General features: G+C 46.6%; 1 protein-coding gene across 5 annotated transcripts in view; it reads left to right on the top strand.

Annotated features, from left to right (window-relative positions):
- Nucleotides 1–15,109, top strand: part of NEURL1 (neuralized E3 ubiquitin protein ligase 1) — a 151,058-nt gene extending 135,949 nt beyond the window's left edge. For all 5 annotated transcript variants that reach the window (XM_048060349.2, XM_048060348.2, XM_013174502.3 and 2 more), the window contains exons 5-6: nucleotides 10,657–10,803; nucleotides 12,126–15,109. In XM_048060349.2, the coding sequence (XP_047916306.1) occupies nucleotides 10,657–10,803; nucleotides 12,126–12,367 (389 nt within the window). In that variant the 3' untranslated portion in view covers nucleotides 12,368–15,109. The remainder of the gene's footprint in view (nucleotides 1–10,656; nucleotides 10,804–12,125) is intronic.
- Nucleotides 15,110–16,160: the final 1,051 nt, after the last annotated feature.

Genomic DNA, 16,160 nt, shown 5'->3' with positions numbered 1-16,160 from the left:
CTACCCAGGCTGATGGTCTTACAGCACTCTATAGGAGAGCAGGGCAGTGTGAGGTTGGTTTGATAGTAAAGAATTCTGACTTTTGTTCCAGTCTTAATCAGCCTGGCATCTTATGCTGGCAATGTGTTTGCTTCAGGAGAGATAAAAAAGCAGAAAATGAAGATGATGTTGGAAATTTTTTTTTTTTTTTGCCTTCCTACCACAAGGAAAATAAATGAAACCCAAGCACCACTATAGCATGATGAGAGACCACAGCCATCTTCAAAGGGAGGTGGAAGGATGTCAATGTTATTGCAAAGAAAAGGTTAGAAGGCAACTTTACTGCATGGAGGGAAGATAAATGAAAGAGGAAGGTGCATTAATGTAGCAGATACTAGCATAAGAATATCAAGCTGCTGGCAAATGAAGGGACACATTTAAATTAGACATAAGTGTGGGTAATTAGCTACAGGAACGAGCTATTGAGGGAGGCAATAGATCTTTTTGTCAGTATTGGAAGCATTTCTAAATATTTTATATGTAGAGTGCTGGTCTTGATTCAGAAATTCTGTGGGTTATGTATGTAGGACAACCAAATTGAAACCCAGATCATCAGGCATGTAGAAATGAAACAGAGTTTGCACATCCTTCAGGAATTCTGTTAGTTCTGGTTTGGGTTATTTGTTTTGTTTTGTTTTGTTTTGTTTTGTTTTCAGGCATTGTTCCTGTACAGTAGACAAAAACAGCCTATTAAAGTTTATTTACTGTTTTCAGCTTTTGCTGGTAAGCGTTTGGACTCTCACACAGTTTAAGCAACAGCTTTGAAAGACTGAAACGAGCCAGTCTGGATACATTGGTCTGGTTTTGGTGGTGTAATTCATTTATGAATTTAAATTGATCGACCCCATAAGGGTTTAAAATGTATGACTCATGTCTGGAGGAGCTATCACAGCAACAAGTTTATATATTTAGTATTTGGGGAGCCAAATGGTTGGGGAGATTCTTTCATTTTCTTGTGTCTCAGAGTGAATCACCAGAATGTAAAACATCATCCTTCTCCTTTATATTTTTGCATGTGTCTGTGTGTGCGGTTTCCTTTGTGAATTTCATCCTTTCCAGTAATATTGAAGTCTTCTTTTGAGCAATGACATAATATGTTCCATCAGCAGTTGTACTGATGAAGTTGAGTTGCCAGCTTATCTGTGTCCTGTCCGCATATGCACTTCAATAACTCCAGCCCCTCTGCAACAGCTGCTCAATTTTGCAGCTCCCTGTATGTGTCCTCATGCTGACCAAGAGCCTGCGTTTGGTGTGGGTACGTGTATTCACATCCATGCTCTGTAAATGCAGAGCGTGCATGGGCTAAGCTCTCCTGCCTCCTTTACAGTGTGCATTGAGCTGGAGCGCCGCCTTAGGCACCCACTGCAAGATATTTAGAAATCAATTGTTGCTGAGGTTTCCATCCTCCTTTCAGACTTTGCTGAACTTTGTCAATGGGCTCAGAGCAGGGAAGGGGCAGGGGGCAAGAGCTGACCGGGACAGAACAACTGTGAATCCTTGGGTCCTTGGGATTTCCTGCAGCAGCAGTCAGCAAAATGGGAATAAGGGGCTTAAGGAGGACACTGTGAAAGCACATGAAAAATGAGGGAAGAGAGTTAATAATCGGTGCCTCTTCAGAAGAAGTCCTCTTGTATTAATAGATGCCTCTTTATAAACCTTCCTCTTGTATGTGGTTTTATCTTTACAAGTGAAGTACATATTGCTAATGTTAAGTTGTAAGACCTACACAGGAGCATTACATTGTCCAGAAATTCTGGGCTTGATTCTAGCCCTGCATAGCTCTCTCCATTCATGTCCTGTTTTCCATTTAATGCTTTGAAGGAGAATTAGCACAAAGGGAAACTGTATTGTGAGAGTGGACAAGGTGCTTACAACTTGTCTCTTGGAAAACAGCATGGTCATGGAGAGTTGGATGCAGTCAGATGCTTGTCTCTTGGGGTCAGCGTCAGCAGTGTCAGAATTAGTACCTGCTTGTGGCTTGTGCCATCCAGCTGAAGATCTTGTCACATGTGACACACGGACCCACTCCTGCCGTGGGTAAGTCAGCGAGCATTAGCCCGTGTGCTGAGCTATCAGCCAGCATCTGGGCAGAGGCTGGGTAAAGCAAACAGACCCCCTCCAAGTGACAGCCCCTGGGCATGCGAATGTCTCGCCCTCTCTACACTTCCCTCCGTAAGAGTAAAAGTGATTATCATGACTAGGATAATAAACCACCCCTGGATGCAATGAGATGTTCATAAAAAGTGATGTATAGATATCCCTTATCTCATAACGTCTTTGCCTGCCTACGGTGAGTATACAGGATAGGGGATCAGGTACAGGTCTCTTTGAATTACAGCTCATCTGTCAGGAGATAAAATCTGCCTAGTCTTTGAACCAGCACTGTCAAATATTAGTTATTGTGGCTACTGAGAGAGTGACATAGCAGACTAAACTCTTGCTTTTCCTTCTTTGTCAAACCCCTTTTCATCCAACAGCGTGTCCCATAGAAATCAGAGCAGTGCTGGCCAAGAAAAGTGGAAGTATTTATCTCCTGTATGTATCTGCCGCCCTATTTATACACGTCCCTCCAGGCAGAGCATAGTGCTGGAGCAGCTGGGTTAGGCAGCAGTTTTCCCTGTGCTCACAGAACCACTTTTGCTGTAGTCTCCCAATTACCCTGAGTCCAAGGGCCTTTTTAAGATGGAGCTGGAAAAGGCACCGTTTATGAACAGGAGCCTTTTTGGTCAGAGTAATTAATACCTGTTTTCTTTTAGAGGGCTTTTTATTTTCTTAAACAAGATGAAAGCTCCAATTCTCATTCTTCATACATTGCAGCTACTTAATCCAGGCTCAGTTTTGACCTCCTGTTGATCCAAGCATCTGTCTGGGTGCTTTGTTGGTCTAGAAAGTGAGATGGAGCCCCCTTCGAGGCTCTTCCACTTCGGTTCAGCTAGATGCTCATCGCACGGTGTCCATGCCCGCAGGACTTTTCAGGATGAAGTGCTGATTAACCACTGAACTTCACCCTTTGGGTCAGGAGGGACACCAGCTGGCCTGTAAGTCTGCCATGTGCTCTTTGGCTTCAGACAGCATTTTGGGCTGTAGCGTCTGGAGCTTTCATTTCTCCTGCTTAACTGCACAGCAAATAATGGATGTGCTGGTGCCCTGCTGCCCTTCTGGACACAGCAGACAGCAATACTCTAGAGAAACTGTAAAGCACACTCCTCTGATCCACAAGAAAATCTGAACTGTTGTTCTACGTGTGATTTGTTATCTAACTTTTGCTTCCCGACACCGTGGTTAAGTCTGACACCCATCTGCAAACATAAGCCTTCTGGTTTTGCATGCAGAATCTGCCAGGCTGCTTTTTGACCTTTTTCTGGACATTTCTGTAGCACAAAGCAAAATTCCTTGTGTTTTCACGGCCTTGCAAAGGACAAAATTTAGCATTGTTCCGTTCAGAAATGCAGTATTGTTCTGTTCAGAATTAAAATCGCCCAGGAAATGTTGAATGCAAAACTCCCCATGGATCATCAACTGATGTCAGTCACCTGAGAGGTAGAGATGAACTGCAGTACAGAGCCCGGGCTCTGAGAGCATGGTTGGCCACAAACAGTGAGCCCAAGGGGAAGGAAGCTCTGGCTTCTGGTCAATGCCGTATTGTTCCCATCACCGTGGGAACATAACAACTGGCTGCGTAAATACATGTGTTTTATAGCATTCAGAAGTGATGGATATGATTACATCCTTCCCCAGCATTATTGTTGATCTTTAACTACCATGTGCCCATGCAGCTACAGGTGCTTTGTTCCTTTGTTTTACTATGATGTATTCAAAAGTCCCTCTTGTGCAAGACCTGGGTGGCCCCATGGGACAGAATAGCTCTCCTGCAGCCTTGACTGGAGGCAAGAAAATGTGATAATATGCATAAATTTACATGGCTACCCTTTGGAACAGAGAGCGTGCTGAGGGAACAGCTGTTATTTTAGCACCGAGACAAGCTCGCTAAAATCGTGGTTGGTATTTGCAGCTCTCTCTACAGCTGATGGAGCATTTGCATTAGTGAAAGCCAGTTACTGAAATATAATGTAGAAGAATTTAGGCCTTGCAAAGCTTGTCTTTATAAGGCCCACCTTTTTGTGGATGTACCACTGAAGGAATACCAAGATTTCTGGTATCGGTGTCAAGTGAGAGATCTGTCTGGCGAATATCAAGAGAAACCTTGTCTCACTTTCTGAGAGAAGACAGGGGAAAGAACCCAGGAGATCTCAGTACACTGTGTCCTGCCACGAGATTGCAAGGTCAAGGGAAGGCCCATTAGTGTACAGTTCCAGGTTCCTGACTGCATCTTCAGTATTGGCTTTTGCTCTTGTAATATGCAAAACAGCTGTGTAATTCCAGCGAAGTCTGCATTCTGTAATAAATATAGGTATGTATCTACTCGTTTTTTTCCTGTAATGGAAGGGTGAACAGAGGAAAAAAATGAAGTGGGAAAGTTCCACGCAGGCTACATCCAGGAGCAGAAAACTGTGAGACTTTTCATTAAAAAATAGTAAGGACTGAAACTGAGGTCCTACAAGAGTCTTGCATATGGTTATTTACCACAGGTTGTCACTATACTATAAGGCCAAAGATCCGTAGCAGGTAAGATTAAGTGAAGATATGACACTTTACAGGGTTACATTGCTCTAGTATCCAGTCTGTGTAACCTCTCAGCTCGCTCACAGCGTAGGAGCGCGTGTGTTATGGGACAGACCTCCACAGTCAGCTGTTTACATGAGCTCAGTACCCACAGATTTTTGTGCTAGATTTTTCAAAGAGCCTTGATTCCATCGAGATAACAAAATCAATGGCCCTGATACATGCACGGTGTTAAACGTGAGAACATATATTGAATAGATTTTGAGATAGGGAAATTATTTTAGCTGACAGGCTTAAAAATCTGGTTCCCAACAAATAGAAATCAAATTGAGAGTTTTGTAAGACAGCTAAATGAATGGGACTGTCAGGTGCTCACTGGACTAAAATGTATGAGAAGTGCATGGTTCTCTTGTGCACCTTTAAAAGTGCCAATTGAAAGCTGCAGCCAGATTTCAGCATCTGATCTAGTCATTTACACGGCGTGCTGGAAGCTCTGGAACCTGCGGACGCATGGAACAACATTGAAAATCTGTGATTACTATTGGTAATTATCTGGTCTTTATTAGCTGTTGTATTTATGCAACAGATGTGTTAAAACAAGAAAGGGAGATCAACATATGTGCAAGTAAGTATGTTGTGTAAGACTTTATCTTTCTTAGAAGCTATGGCAGGATGCTCCCCTATTTTTTCTTTCAGGTACAATGTTTACTTAGGATCCTGGCATAGTCCTTGTGATGGGTATGGGTGGGGAAGGCCCGTTAAAGTTGGACAGCAGTGGTCATTTACCGACAGCATCCCGTGAGCCAGGAAAAGCGAAGTTTAAGTTGGGTGAGTTCAAAGGCTAGCCCTGGAGTGCAGGCAGTGGGTGTACATTATTTTTATAATATTTGTGAAATAGTCATTAACAGCCTAGACAAGTAATGCAATTAGCAGGAAGTGAATGAACCACCTGAGATGGTGCTTGCCATAGGCCTCCGGTATTGCCAGAAACCCTTCTGGGGGCAGAAGTCATACTATTCATTCCTGTCGGTAGCCAGCAAACCCTGGGTTTGGCCGGTTGGTTTGCTTCTTTCTTCCCTGAAAGCAAAGTCTCCAGGCTATGCAATACTGCATTTCCACTTCAAAGGAGCAGAGATTTTCAGCCCGTGGAGCCTGGTGTCTGCAAGAATTCCGTGGGTACAGTCCCAGTGCTCCAAAAGAAACATTGTGCTTGCAGGCCTTCTGGGTTAGGATCTGAAAAAGTGCAGTGGAACCATATAATGTTGAATTTAATTATGAGGGGGAAAGGAATAAGAGAGGAAGACAGAAATTCAGTAAAATGGGTAGTCTTTTGTCTCCTTATGATCACAAACACTTCTCCCCATCTGAGACAGCACGAGAAATACTGTGTTCAAATCCCCCAAAATTGCTGGGCACCTTTCACTGACTGATAGATGTTTTTCATAACAGGATGGAGTTCAGCCCGTTGTCATTATATGAGTCCCATGAATGGCCTTGCCCTTCTATCTCTTCCCTCAGGAACAGATACCAGATGAAGAAATATGTTATGAACACCTTGAAATGGCACTCATTCATTCTTCCGAAGACAGCAGTAATAAGGAAGCAACCTACGCTTTGGTGTTACTGTTCTGTTCTCACCATCTCAGCTGGAGTTGGAGTCTGGGAGTCTGCATGTGCTGCTTGCTAGCAGTGGGTTGGGAGAGCTGCTGAACAGATTCGTGGCAGCTACTGCCTGCTCCAGGTCACAGAAATGCCCTGGGTATTTACTTGCAGCGTAGCAAATGTCCCTGAGCACGTTCAGAAGGAGAATACAGACAGCACATTGCTACTACCCACCTGGTTTTGCTGTTGTGGTTGTTTTCTGATATTCTCTCTGGGGCCTACACAGTAATAACTACTATTCTTAGAACTTTGTTATGAGAAAGAAATGTACAAATAATATTGTTATAAATGAGAGAGTTAAGGGGGGGAATGTTAATTGGCAAATTTCATGTATTTTTAGGGAATGTTGCCATTGTATCTGTCCTGTTTGCCAACTTAAAAACTTCAGTGGCACAGCTTTCCCTAGACAGCTGCCATTAAGAGATGAGCAAAAAGATATATTTTTAAAAGCCGGGACAGCTCCAGGGGGTATCCCCAGAGAGCGGAATGCAATGTTCTGGGAAACCACCCTGTTCACCACAACAGACAAAGACAGCCAACAGCATCTCCGAGGGCCACAGCTGCTGCATTTTAGTCACTTTTAAGACCTTCTATAAAAGGGCAGTTATGGATACAGATAACCACTCTCACAAAAATCGTAAATGCTGGATGGTATCCCAAGAGTTGACCTACCTCACCTTACTTTTCTTTAAGCACTCCAATGCTGGAGATGCCGTAATCTCTCTAGGAAGTCTGATTGCTTTACAGTGCTTCACTGTCTATATAATGTCCAACCCAAATGCCTTAACATTCAGCTTATGCCTTAGGAATGCCAGGATTTCTTGTCTTAAGCAGAACTTTCACGGAGAACAGATGGTTTCTTCCCTCAATTTAGCAGCCTGTGAAAGCTGTTATCATCTTGAAATCATAGAATCATACAACATTTTAGCTCACATGGGACCCCTGGGAATTATCTTCTCCAACCTCCTGCTCATAAGGAGGGCTAAGTGCCAAGTGAGCACAAGACCATGACCAGTTGAGTTTTGAGTGTTTCCAGGGACAGAGATACCACGGTGCCTTCAGGCCCCGGCTCCATAGCTTAACCACCCTCGTATGACCCTGGATTGGTGTAACCTTTCCGTAACAGGATGGCATTGCTGTTTTATGGCTATCTATCTGGTGGCCTCCAGCGATCCCCAGGCCTTTTTCTTTAAGACAGCTGTATTTCTCATTGAATGGTCCAGTGCCCTGGCCTGTATTTTCGTAGCTGATTATCTCTGCTTAAGTGTTATAGTTCTCATTTCATCCTATTGAATGCCTTCCCTTTTCTTTCTGACTCTAGGTCTGGTTTGGCAAGACCATTTTGAGTTAAAAACCACTAGCATACTAGCAGCCATTCCCCACATGAGGCTGTCTGCACACTCCATGTTCGTACTCTCTTCTACTGAAAATATAATACTCTCTTTCCTTTTGTGGGTGGACATACAGGTTCACTTATTTACACCTCTCCCACAGTGATGACACAGAATTGCAGAGAAAGAGTCAAACTACATTGAATTTTCCTAATGTTAGTGCTGCAAAGATAAAACACCAAATGGAATCGATTCAAAATCTGCTTAAAGGTGATCCTGGTGTGTTCAGCACGTTTGAGATCAAGCACGAGGCAAGTTAGCAGCATAGACAAGTTATCTGGGAGCTTTACAGAGAGGTAGAATGCTTTTAAATAAATATCTAAAAAGATTTATGTATATATATATATATTTTTTAAAATCATGGATTGAAAGCTAGCTTTTGGTAGGAGCTCTGTGCACACAGTGAGCGTGTTTGGCCTTGAGCACATGTATCTGGTTTTAGTTAAGCCAGGCTGGCCACACTCATTCCACCCTGCACATGATCTCATTCCGTGCTCCTTGTCATGGTGTCTGCACACCATCCAGCAATATATTAGCAGCGTGAGTAACTTGTCTTATGTTGATTATCCTGTCACCAAGGGAGAAGCGTGTCTTGTCTGGTAGGGAACTCAGATTGTTCTAAACAAAGCGCTATACTTACGCTGGAGAAAAGTCAAAAACTGTGCCTTGCATTAGGAGAAAGAGCTGGGAAGGGGTGTGCTGGCCCTCGGGCCTTGGGCAGGGCCATGCTGGGATGCAGCCCTGCCACTCAGCCGGAGCAGACTGCAGATCCTGCACTGACGAACTCTCCTTGCGCTGCAGAAAGGCCGTTTGCACTGGTGCCAGCAGGCTTCGTCAGTTCATATCTGTGACACTTGGGGCACCTCCAAATTCCCCTGTCAGCCCAGGAAAAAGTGCTCTTAATAGGCTTTATTTTGCATTTAATGAGATGACCAGGTTGGTGTTGGAGATGCAACATGCTGTGTGTCAGCTGAATGGAAGAAATGTCTCTGGGCTGCAGGGAGAAGAGGGAAGGCTTGAAAAACTTGTTCAGCTGTTCAGCCTTTGAGTTTGTTCTGTGTGCAGTGAGTGAGCTGAAATCTGTGCCCCTGCTGGGCCTGTTTACAGCATGTGTTACCCACAGGGCAAGTTTTCTGCTACGGTCATCTGTCAGATTGGAGGAGAGGAGACATTGCTAGTGGCTGTCATTAGAGGCTGCATCATTTTGCATATTTACTGAGCCAAGCTTCAGCCTCAGTTCCCATCCCTGCGAAAAAGGAGGTGCTTATCTGCAGCATCTCAAGTGTGAGGGTCACAAAGCCTTTTACAAAGGTTAATTCTCCTTCAGATTGTGCCTGTGAGCAAAGTGCTCCTGATTTGAAGAACGGTGAAACTGGGGGACTGAAGGCTGAAGCACATTGTTTATTCTCCTGTATGCAGACCTCAGAACAGAGTTTAACCCAACCGTGCTCCCTGCTGACCTCCTGGTCCCTGTGCCACACTTGAACTACTCGGTCTTGGTGTGCTGCAAAGGCCAGGAGGATCTGGCATCTGCTGCTGCTGTGCTTTTGCTTTTTTGCACAATCCGGAGCTGACACCTGGAGTCCCCGCTTCCTGAATTTGGTCCTCACTGGCTCGCTAGTCACCCTGCAAATAGGAACAGAAGGACCCATTCTACAGAAGGAAAAACAGGGTTTTTCTGGCCTCCAACTGCTGCTTTTTCTCTGGAGAGTAACTCCCGACCCATCAAGGACACTGCGGCTCCAAGCCCTCCGTGTCTCTGGGCTCCTTATAAGGCCACACGGAGAAGCCGTGGTGTTTTAGAGCTGATTTGGAGTTACCCCAGCTTCTCAGCTGGCAGGGAGAAACTTTAAAACTGCAGACAAAACTCGTTCTTGCCACCAAGAAACCGTATCTCGGTTCGTGCATGTGTGTGCTGCTGCCTCACCACTGTGTTATTGAAGCCCAGGCTGTATCGTTAACAATGAATCTCTTACAAAAACCTTTGCAGCAGCCAGAATTTTAAGCATTCCCATTCCTTTTTTTTCCTTCTGGAAAGGATTTTAAGATGCTTGTTATTCTAACAGCAGAAGAAGGGAGGATGCAGAGCAGGCTGGGGGGCAGAGCTGGCTTCTCTGGCAAACAGCACACTAACCCAGAGCTGATGGTGAGCACTGAGAGCAAGAGGCAGCAGAGCTGGGGACACATAGAGAAGATGCCAAGGAGCTCTGCATACTTGAGCCATCACATTTGGACGTACAGGGATAAAACATTGCTGATTTGAGGGGGATGTCCTTGCTCATCCCAGATTCAAATGCATTTGGGTTGCTTCTCTCTTGGCTGGCCCGAAGTGATTTCTACCCACATTTCTGTCCTCACCTGCTATCCCCTCTTCTGACAGAGGCCACCCTAGAAAAGAGGCAGGGCAGTTAACAGATCTGTTTTCCTGATCAGCAAACCCTCATGTTTGTGTTTAGGAAGTCCTTGGGTGACTTAGCATGAATTTATCAGAGTCTGGGATGTATTTTACTCTGGGTTAGCATAAAGTGCTTTGACAAGGTGATATGTTCTTGTGCTGGAGCCTAGCCCACCCTGCTCAGGCTTTGTCCTCTACTGGCTACAAGCCCATCACTGGATATAGTGCTGAGGGCGCATATGAGCATGAGACCGTATGGAAAATAACTGCAGTTAATGATCTGAGACACATTAAAGGGCAGAAACAAAGGGTTACGATGGCTAAAGGAACAGCAGCTAATTTCAGGGGCTGTGGGACTTCTGGGCCAGCTGCTAGCATTTGAAAAGGTGTGTGAATTTTTTTCTTCTTTATCTCTTCCCTAGATTTCAAGCTGATAAGACGTGAGTCCTGATAAGCATCGAGAGCTGCACCCCCAGCCACACATCCTCAGGCCTTGTCAGACCCGGTCTTTAAAAGTAATTGTTGGTTTCTTTTCTCACGGTGCAGGTTCCACTATATTAGCCGAGCGTCTGGGGCCATCCACACCAAGCTCACCCACGTCAACACCCAATTCCCCGACCATCCTCTGCAGTGGTGTCTCTGACCCCATACTGTCGACATGTGGCTCTGGCCCACTCTGCAGCTCTATCAGTGGTAAGTGTGGTAAGATTTCTCTGTCCTCCTTTCCTCTGCCTCCCCTTGCCTGGTCCTGCTCTGCCTCCCTTCATGGTCTCAGACTTGTCTCCCAGAAGGGCTCTAAAAACACAGTGATCAACAGAGGCTTTTGTCAGCTTCCTTGGGGAGGAAGGAGAGCCTCTGCAAAGTCTATTTTCAGTCGGTCTTACGTGAAAGCTGCTTAGATGCCTAGACAGCAATATTTCTCCAACCCTTTTCATCATGAAAGGTCCCAGGGGAGGCAGCAAAGTTTCTATGTTCATGGCCCTGTGATGCACAGCTCCTCCTGGAGCACTGTGTTACAGTGACACGTTGCATGCTAACTTGTTTGGAGATCTGAATATGCCTAATCCCCCTCTTTCCCTCTCCACACACGGACACTACCCCTTTCAGAAAAAGGCAGATATTTCTAACATGCCAATGAATTCCAGTAGGGCTTAGATAAAATATACATGCAGTACAAATGATAGGATGTTTTGCAGCATTTCTAAAACCCCAGGGACCTGCATGATCCCAGGGCTGTATAATTTACCAAATCCTTATCACTGTTGTCCTAACCAAGGTTGTTCTTCTTTGAAGGTAAAAAGGTACTTTCAGTGTCAGGTCTAATAACTTGTGAGAGCAAATATTAAGATTTTTAATGGTTTTTGGGGGAATAGAAAAAGAAATTCTCTCATTATCTTGCTACCTCATCTGGCTTCATGGGGAGGCTTTGTCACAGGTGTGTACTATAAGCATAGTTACTGCAGCCTCTTGCAGCTCTTGTAGCAGTGTGCCCTATATGAGCTAAATGCAGTCCATGTCAGCACCACCTCACCCCTCTGTTGGAGGATCCACCACGTGGATGGGGTGATTTGTAGCCAGGCACCGTAAACCCAGATCCCTATATCGGACTTAAAGATGAAGCACTGTTTGTCTTGGGAGCTGCTGCCACCATGTGCCACCTAGCCTCTCCTTTTTCAAAGCAGATGACTTGATCCACCCCTTCTAATTTTTCCTCCTTTGTTAATATTTAGACAGAGGTTTGAAAATGTGAAACTGCTCTTTGTCCCCTGCTTGGAAACAGCTGTCTCCTGGTTTGTTTTATGTGGGCGGCAGATCCCAGCAGATGCTGCCTCTCTGCTGCCCTGAGCCTTGGCATGTGAACCAGGTCTCAGCGACAGGGCCAGCAGATCACAGGAAGGACCCCTGAACCTGGAGCATCTATTGCTTCTAGGCCATGGTTCCTCCCTCTGTAGCTGGCTTCAGGGTGTCAAGAAACCTTTTAAGCAGTATGAGTGACCCTGTTCTTTGTGTTTCAGGCACAGCTCCCAATTCTCCTGTCAGCTTGCCTGAGTCACCCATCTCCCCATCCATCTCAGGGCCCTGGGGAGACGAATGCACCATCTGCTATGAGAACATGGTAGACACGGTCATTTACTCCTGTGGACACATGTGTCTCTGCTATTCATGTGGGCTGAAGCTCAAGAAGATGGCCAATGCTTGCTGTCCCATTTGCAGACGAGCCATCAAAGATATCATCAAAACATACCGCAGCACTTAGAGCAGCAGCAGATGCTGTGGTGGGACTAGGGAGGTGGAGAGGAGACTGTGAAATAACACAGGTCTCGGTCTCTATTCATCACCTGGGAGATTCAAAAACCATCGCCCACCACCACCCTGATCCCCACTTCCATGGACAACAGATGACACCAGCTTAGATGCTGCTCTTCTACCCTCCAAGCAAGCCCTGGGACTGAACTCCAGTGCGTCAGAGAAATCACAGTGGACTACTGTCTCCTACAGATTTTAAATTTTATCTCAAAAACAAAACAAAACAAACAAACAAAAAACAAGAGCTGGAGCAATCATCCCTTTTCTACACCATGCACAGCGGAGGGGAATGTCCAATGTTTAGCAGGGAGAGCAAGTGGTAAAAGGTTCAGTGCTGCGCCTCTCCTTCTGAAGACACGGTGTGTGCAGAGGACACCTTGGCAGAAGAAGAGAAATAAGGAATGTGTTTCTGTGTACAACTAGCCTGACTATAGGAAGCCCATTAGAAAGTGTGGAGTGAGGCAAATATTGACCCAGCAAGGGAGAGATACAGTGAGCACATTTGCAGTGGAAGGCCTGGAGCCAGTGCAGAAAAAGATCTGGAACTTTTGAAGCAAAATTCTCCCTATGGATGTGGGGAAGAGAACAGCACCATGGCAGTACCTTGAGGGCTGTCCTGCTGTTCCCCAGCAGAGGCGTTCACGGTGGGTTTGGCAGCCAACACTGGCCACCCTCCCTCCCAGCAGCATCCCGCCACCTCCTGTCGCCATCCTGTTGCATGACAAGCATCTCTCGCACCCCATCACCACCGAGCTGCTGTGGCTTGTCCCAAATGGTCTCCATGAAGCTCAAGGGATCCAACAGCATCTCTGCCCCCATGGCCTGCAGGAGAGGGAGATACACCTCCCTCGCCTTTCCTCCCCTTACCATCGAGACAACACTTCTAAGGGAGAAAAAAAAAAAAAAAAAAAAAAAAAAAGAGAAAACAAACAAACAAACAAGCCCAAAAACACATACAAAAAACAAACAAACAAACAAAAAAACGACCCCACTGGGGAAGAATGTATAAACCACATGTCTGCGGGTCTCATTTACTGGTAACTTTATCACTGTGCTTTAAGACAAAAACAGCCAGGTGGAACTTAGCCAGCCCTTCAACAGCTAGCCCGCCGGCAGGACATGGCTGTCCTTAGGTGTTAGAAGGGGAAAAAGAAAATTATAGCTTGAGGGGGTTTAGTTTGCTTCGGTTTACTTAAACAACCCCCCCCCCCCGCCCCAGCTGGGAACCCTGCAGTCCCCACTGTGGGTGCCTGTAATGGCGGCCCCCATGGTTGCCGTGACAACCACTGCACCATCATGGCCGCCAGCCTGGCCCAGAGCTGCTGGACCTTGGGCCCAGCCAGGGCAGCTCTGCTGTAGCTGGTGCTCCCTGTGGTGCTCCCTGTCTCCCCTCTGGCTCCATCCTGGTGCCTCCAGGGCTGTGTGGGAGGCAGAGGTGGCACCTGGGCCCAGGATGGTGGTCAGGGCCGGGGTGCAGCAGAAGCATTTGCCCTGCCATGTTGCCCACCAGCCCGGGCTGGGGAAGGGCACGGGGTTACACCCGTCCTGCTGAGCCTTCTCCTGGCATGGCTACCCACAGCCCTGCGTGTAGTGGAGCGGGTGAAGGAGCACCTGCCCACAATGGTTGCTCCTGAGAGCACCTGGAAAACATGGCCTTGCTCTGTCCCCTCAAAGAAGTCAATGAAGATGCTGAGAGCTGGAGGGCGCATCTTAGAGCCTTTCTCTAAAGGCACCGCCATCACTGCAGCCTACTGCAGGGACCTGCAGCCACCCCCTGCCCGCCTGGTGGGCAGTCCGTGACTTGAACGCTGATACCCTGGTTACAGGGATTTACGTTATTTCTTTGCACACTTCTCATGTCCACCCCTAACCCAGGGGCTCAGCCCTGTGCTCTGGGCTGGCTGTCAAAAGCCCTGGAGCACCCTGGCTCCTGCGTTTGGACCCCTCAGTGAGGGGTTGGAGGAAAGGGTGACAGCTGCCATGCCAGGAGCACAGCCAGTTTGCAGGCATGGAGCCAGCCTCCAGGACAGCACAGTGACTGGCGGGCATGGGGAGCCTGTGTCAGTAGTTATACAAACATCAGTGCAAAAGTTTCAGAGAGGAAGAACCCAAGGGGTAGGAACGTGTCTTTGGAATAGTGGATGTAGGGAAATGTGCAATAAGCAGCCTCCCAAGCCTTCACCACGTCAGTGGGACCAGTTTCCTCCTGTGCAGGGCAAGCCAATGGGTACATTTTATTTTTCAAGAAACTCCATCCATGGGTATCAGTGCAGTGGTGTGAATTCCCTTTTCACCTTTTGAATTCAGAGTGTTTTAATATATAACTGTGTTTGTTTTACTGTGGACCAAACACTAGGAGTTAGCAGAAGCTGAAAGCTCCCCCAGCATCCAAGCTCAAAAATTGGGGTTCAGTCCTGCTCCCAGCATCAGCTGGCCTCCAGTTGTGAGCAGGTAGGAGAGCAAAGCTCTCTCCAGGGAGAAAAAACAGCAAAAGCAGTAACAGTAAGAACAACAGTCCTAACCTTTTGTTTTGTTTGAATTGTGTAGGTTCCCACGTACCTCTGTGTTCTTGTGTCATTTGCATTTCATCGCTTTACTTTAAAATGTTTTGTGTTCTGTTTAAAGAGAAGAATAACTAATTGTGAAAAATTGGATAACTGTGATTGTGAATAAAGTTGATTTAGGCATCCTGCAGCAGCATGAGCGACTGAGTATTTGCCACTTCCATAAGCGTGGCAAAACATAACAGGCAGGCAAGAACAAGAGGCTGAGGTAAGAGCAATGGTGGCATGAAAGCTGCTTCCTTGTGACCCTCTGCAGTGAGGAGGGACCTCACCGCAGCCCTCCCCATGCTTCAGGTAGGGCCATCCATCCCCAGGGCTTCCCTGGCCGGTGGCTTGTTGGGCCTGAGCCCAGGGACTGCGCTAGGGGAGGATGAGGAGGAGGAAGGATGAGGACGGGAAAGGTGCTCCGAAAGTGGTACAGGAGTGGCAGAACTGGTGCACCATCGCCACCTGGTGTTCCGCGCCCAGCACTGCACCTAATAGGCTTTATCATTAATTTTTTTAAGGGTTGATTTTGCTCCTTTTCACAACTACACATACGTGGGACCAGAGGAATTAGTCTGGGTACAACATAGCTCTGATGGTGGATCTCAGAGCAAAATGGGGAATGAAGGGAACAATTAATGGTGGGTTACAATATACAAGGGTGTACATTAGAGTAATATGTTGTTGATTGCATTGGCCTAGAAAAACCCTTTCAACCCTAAGGATCATGCTACACACACAGAAGGGAAGGCACAGTTCCCAGGCATGCTCCTCATGCATATGTTTGTACTTTAAAGCACCCAGGACTGGGTTCTGCCCTGGTAATTCCTTGCAACCTTCAGAGAGCTGGGGTGCCCAAGCAGGGCTCCTTGTGCACCACCCACCTATGTGCCAGCATGGAGGAGCATCTCACAAGTGCCGCTAGCAAATGCTGTACCTCTGATGACAGCTGGCCCATCTCCAGGGACATCATTTCTCTGCAAGATGTTTGTGAAGTGCTGCAGCAGGGAGCAAAGGCATGCCCCCCTGCTAAAATGAAGGACACGTGCAGGCAAGCTCAGCCATCCCCTGCTGCAGCAGCAAGCAGTTAGTGAGAGCCAACCCCTCTGCAGCTCTGATTTGCAATGTGGAAGCCAGGCACTGGGAATGACCCTTTTTACCTACAGATTTGCAAACCGCTAAGGAAGCAGACAA

This window comes from Anser cygnoides, chromosome 7 (assembly GCF_040182565.1).
Source record: "Anser cygnoides isolate HZ-2024a breed goose chromosome 7, Taihu_goose_T2T_genome, whole genome shotgun sequence".
Classification (NCBI taxonomy): domain Eukaryota; kingdom Metazoa; phylum Chordata; class Aves; order Anseriformes; family Anatidae; genus Anser; species Anser cygnoides.
The sequence above is the reverse complement of the archived record's forward strand: the minus strand, read 5'-3'. Positions and strand labels throughout refer to the sequence as shown.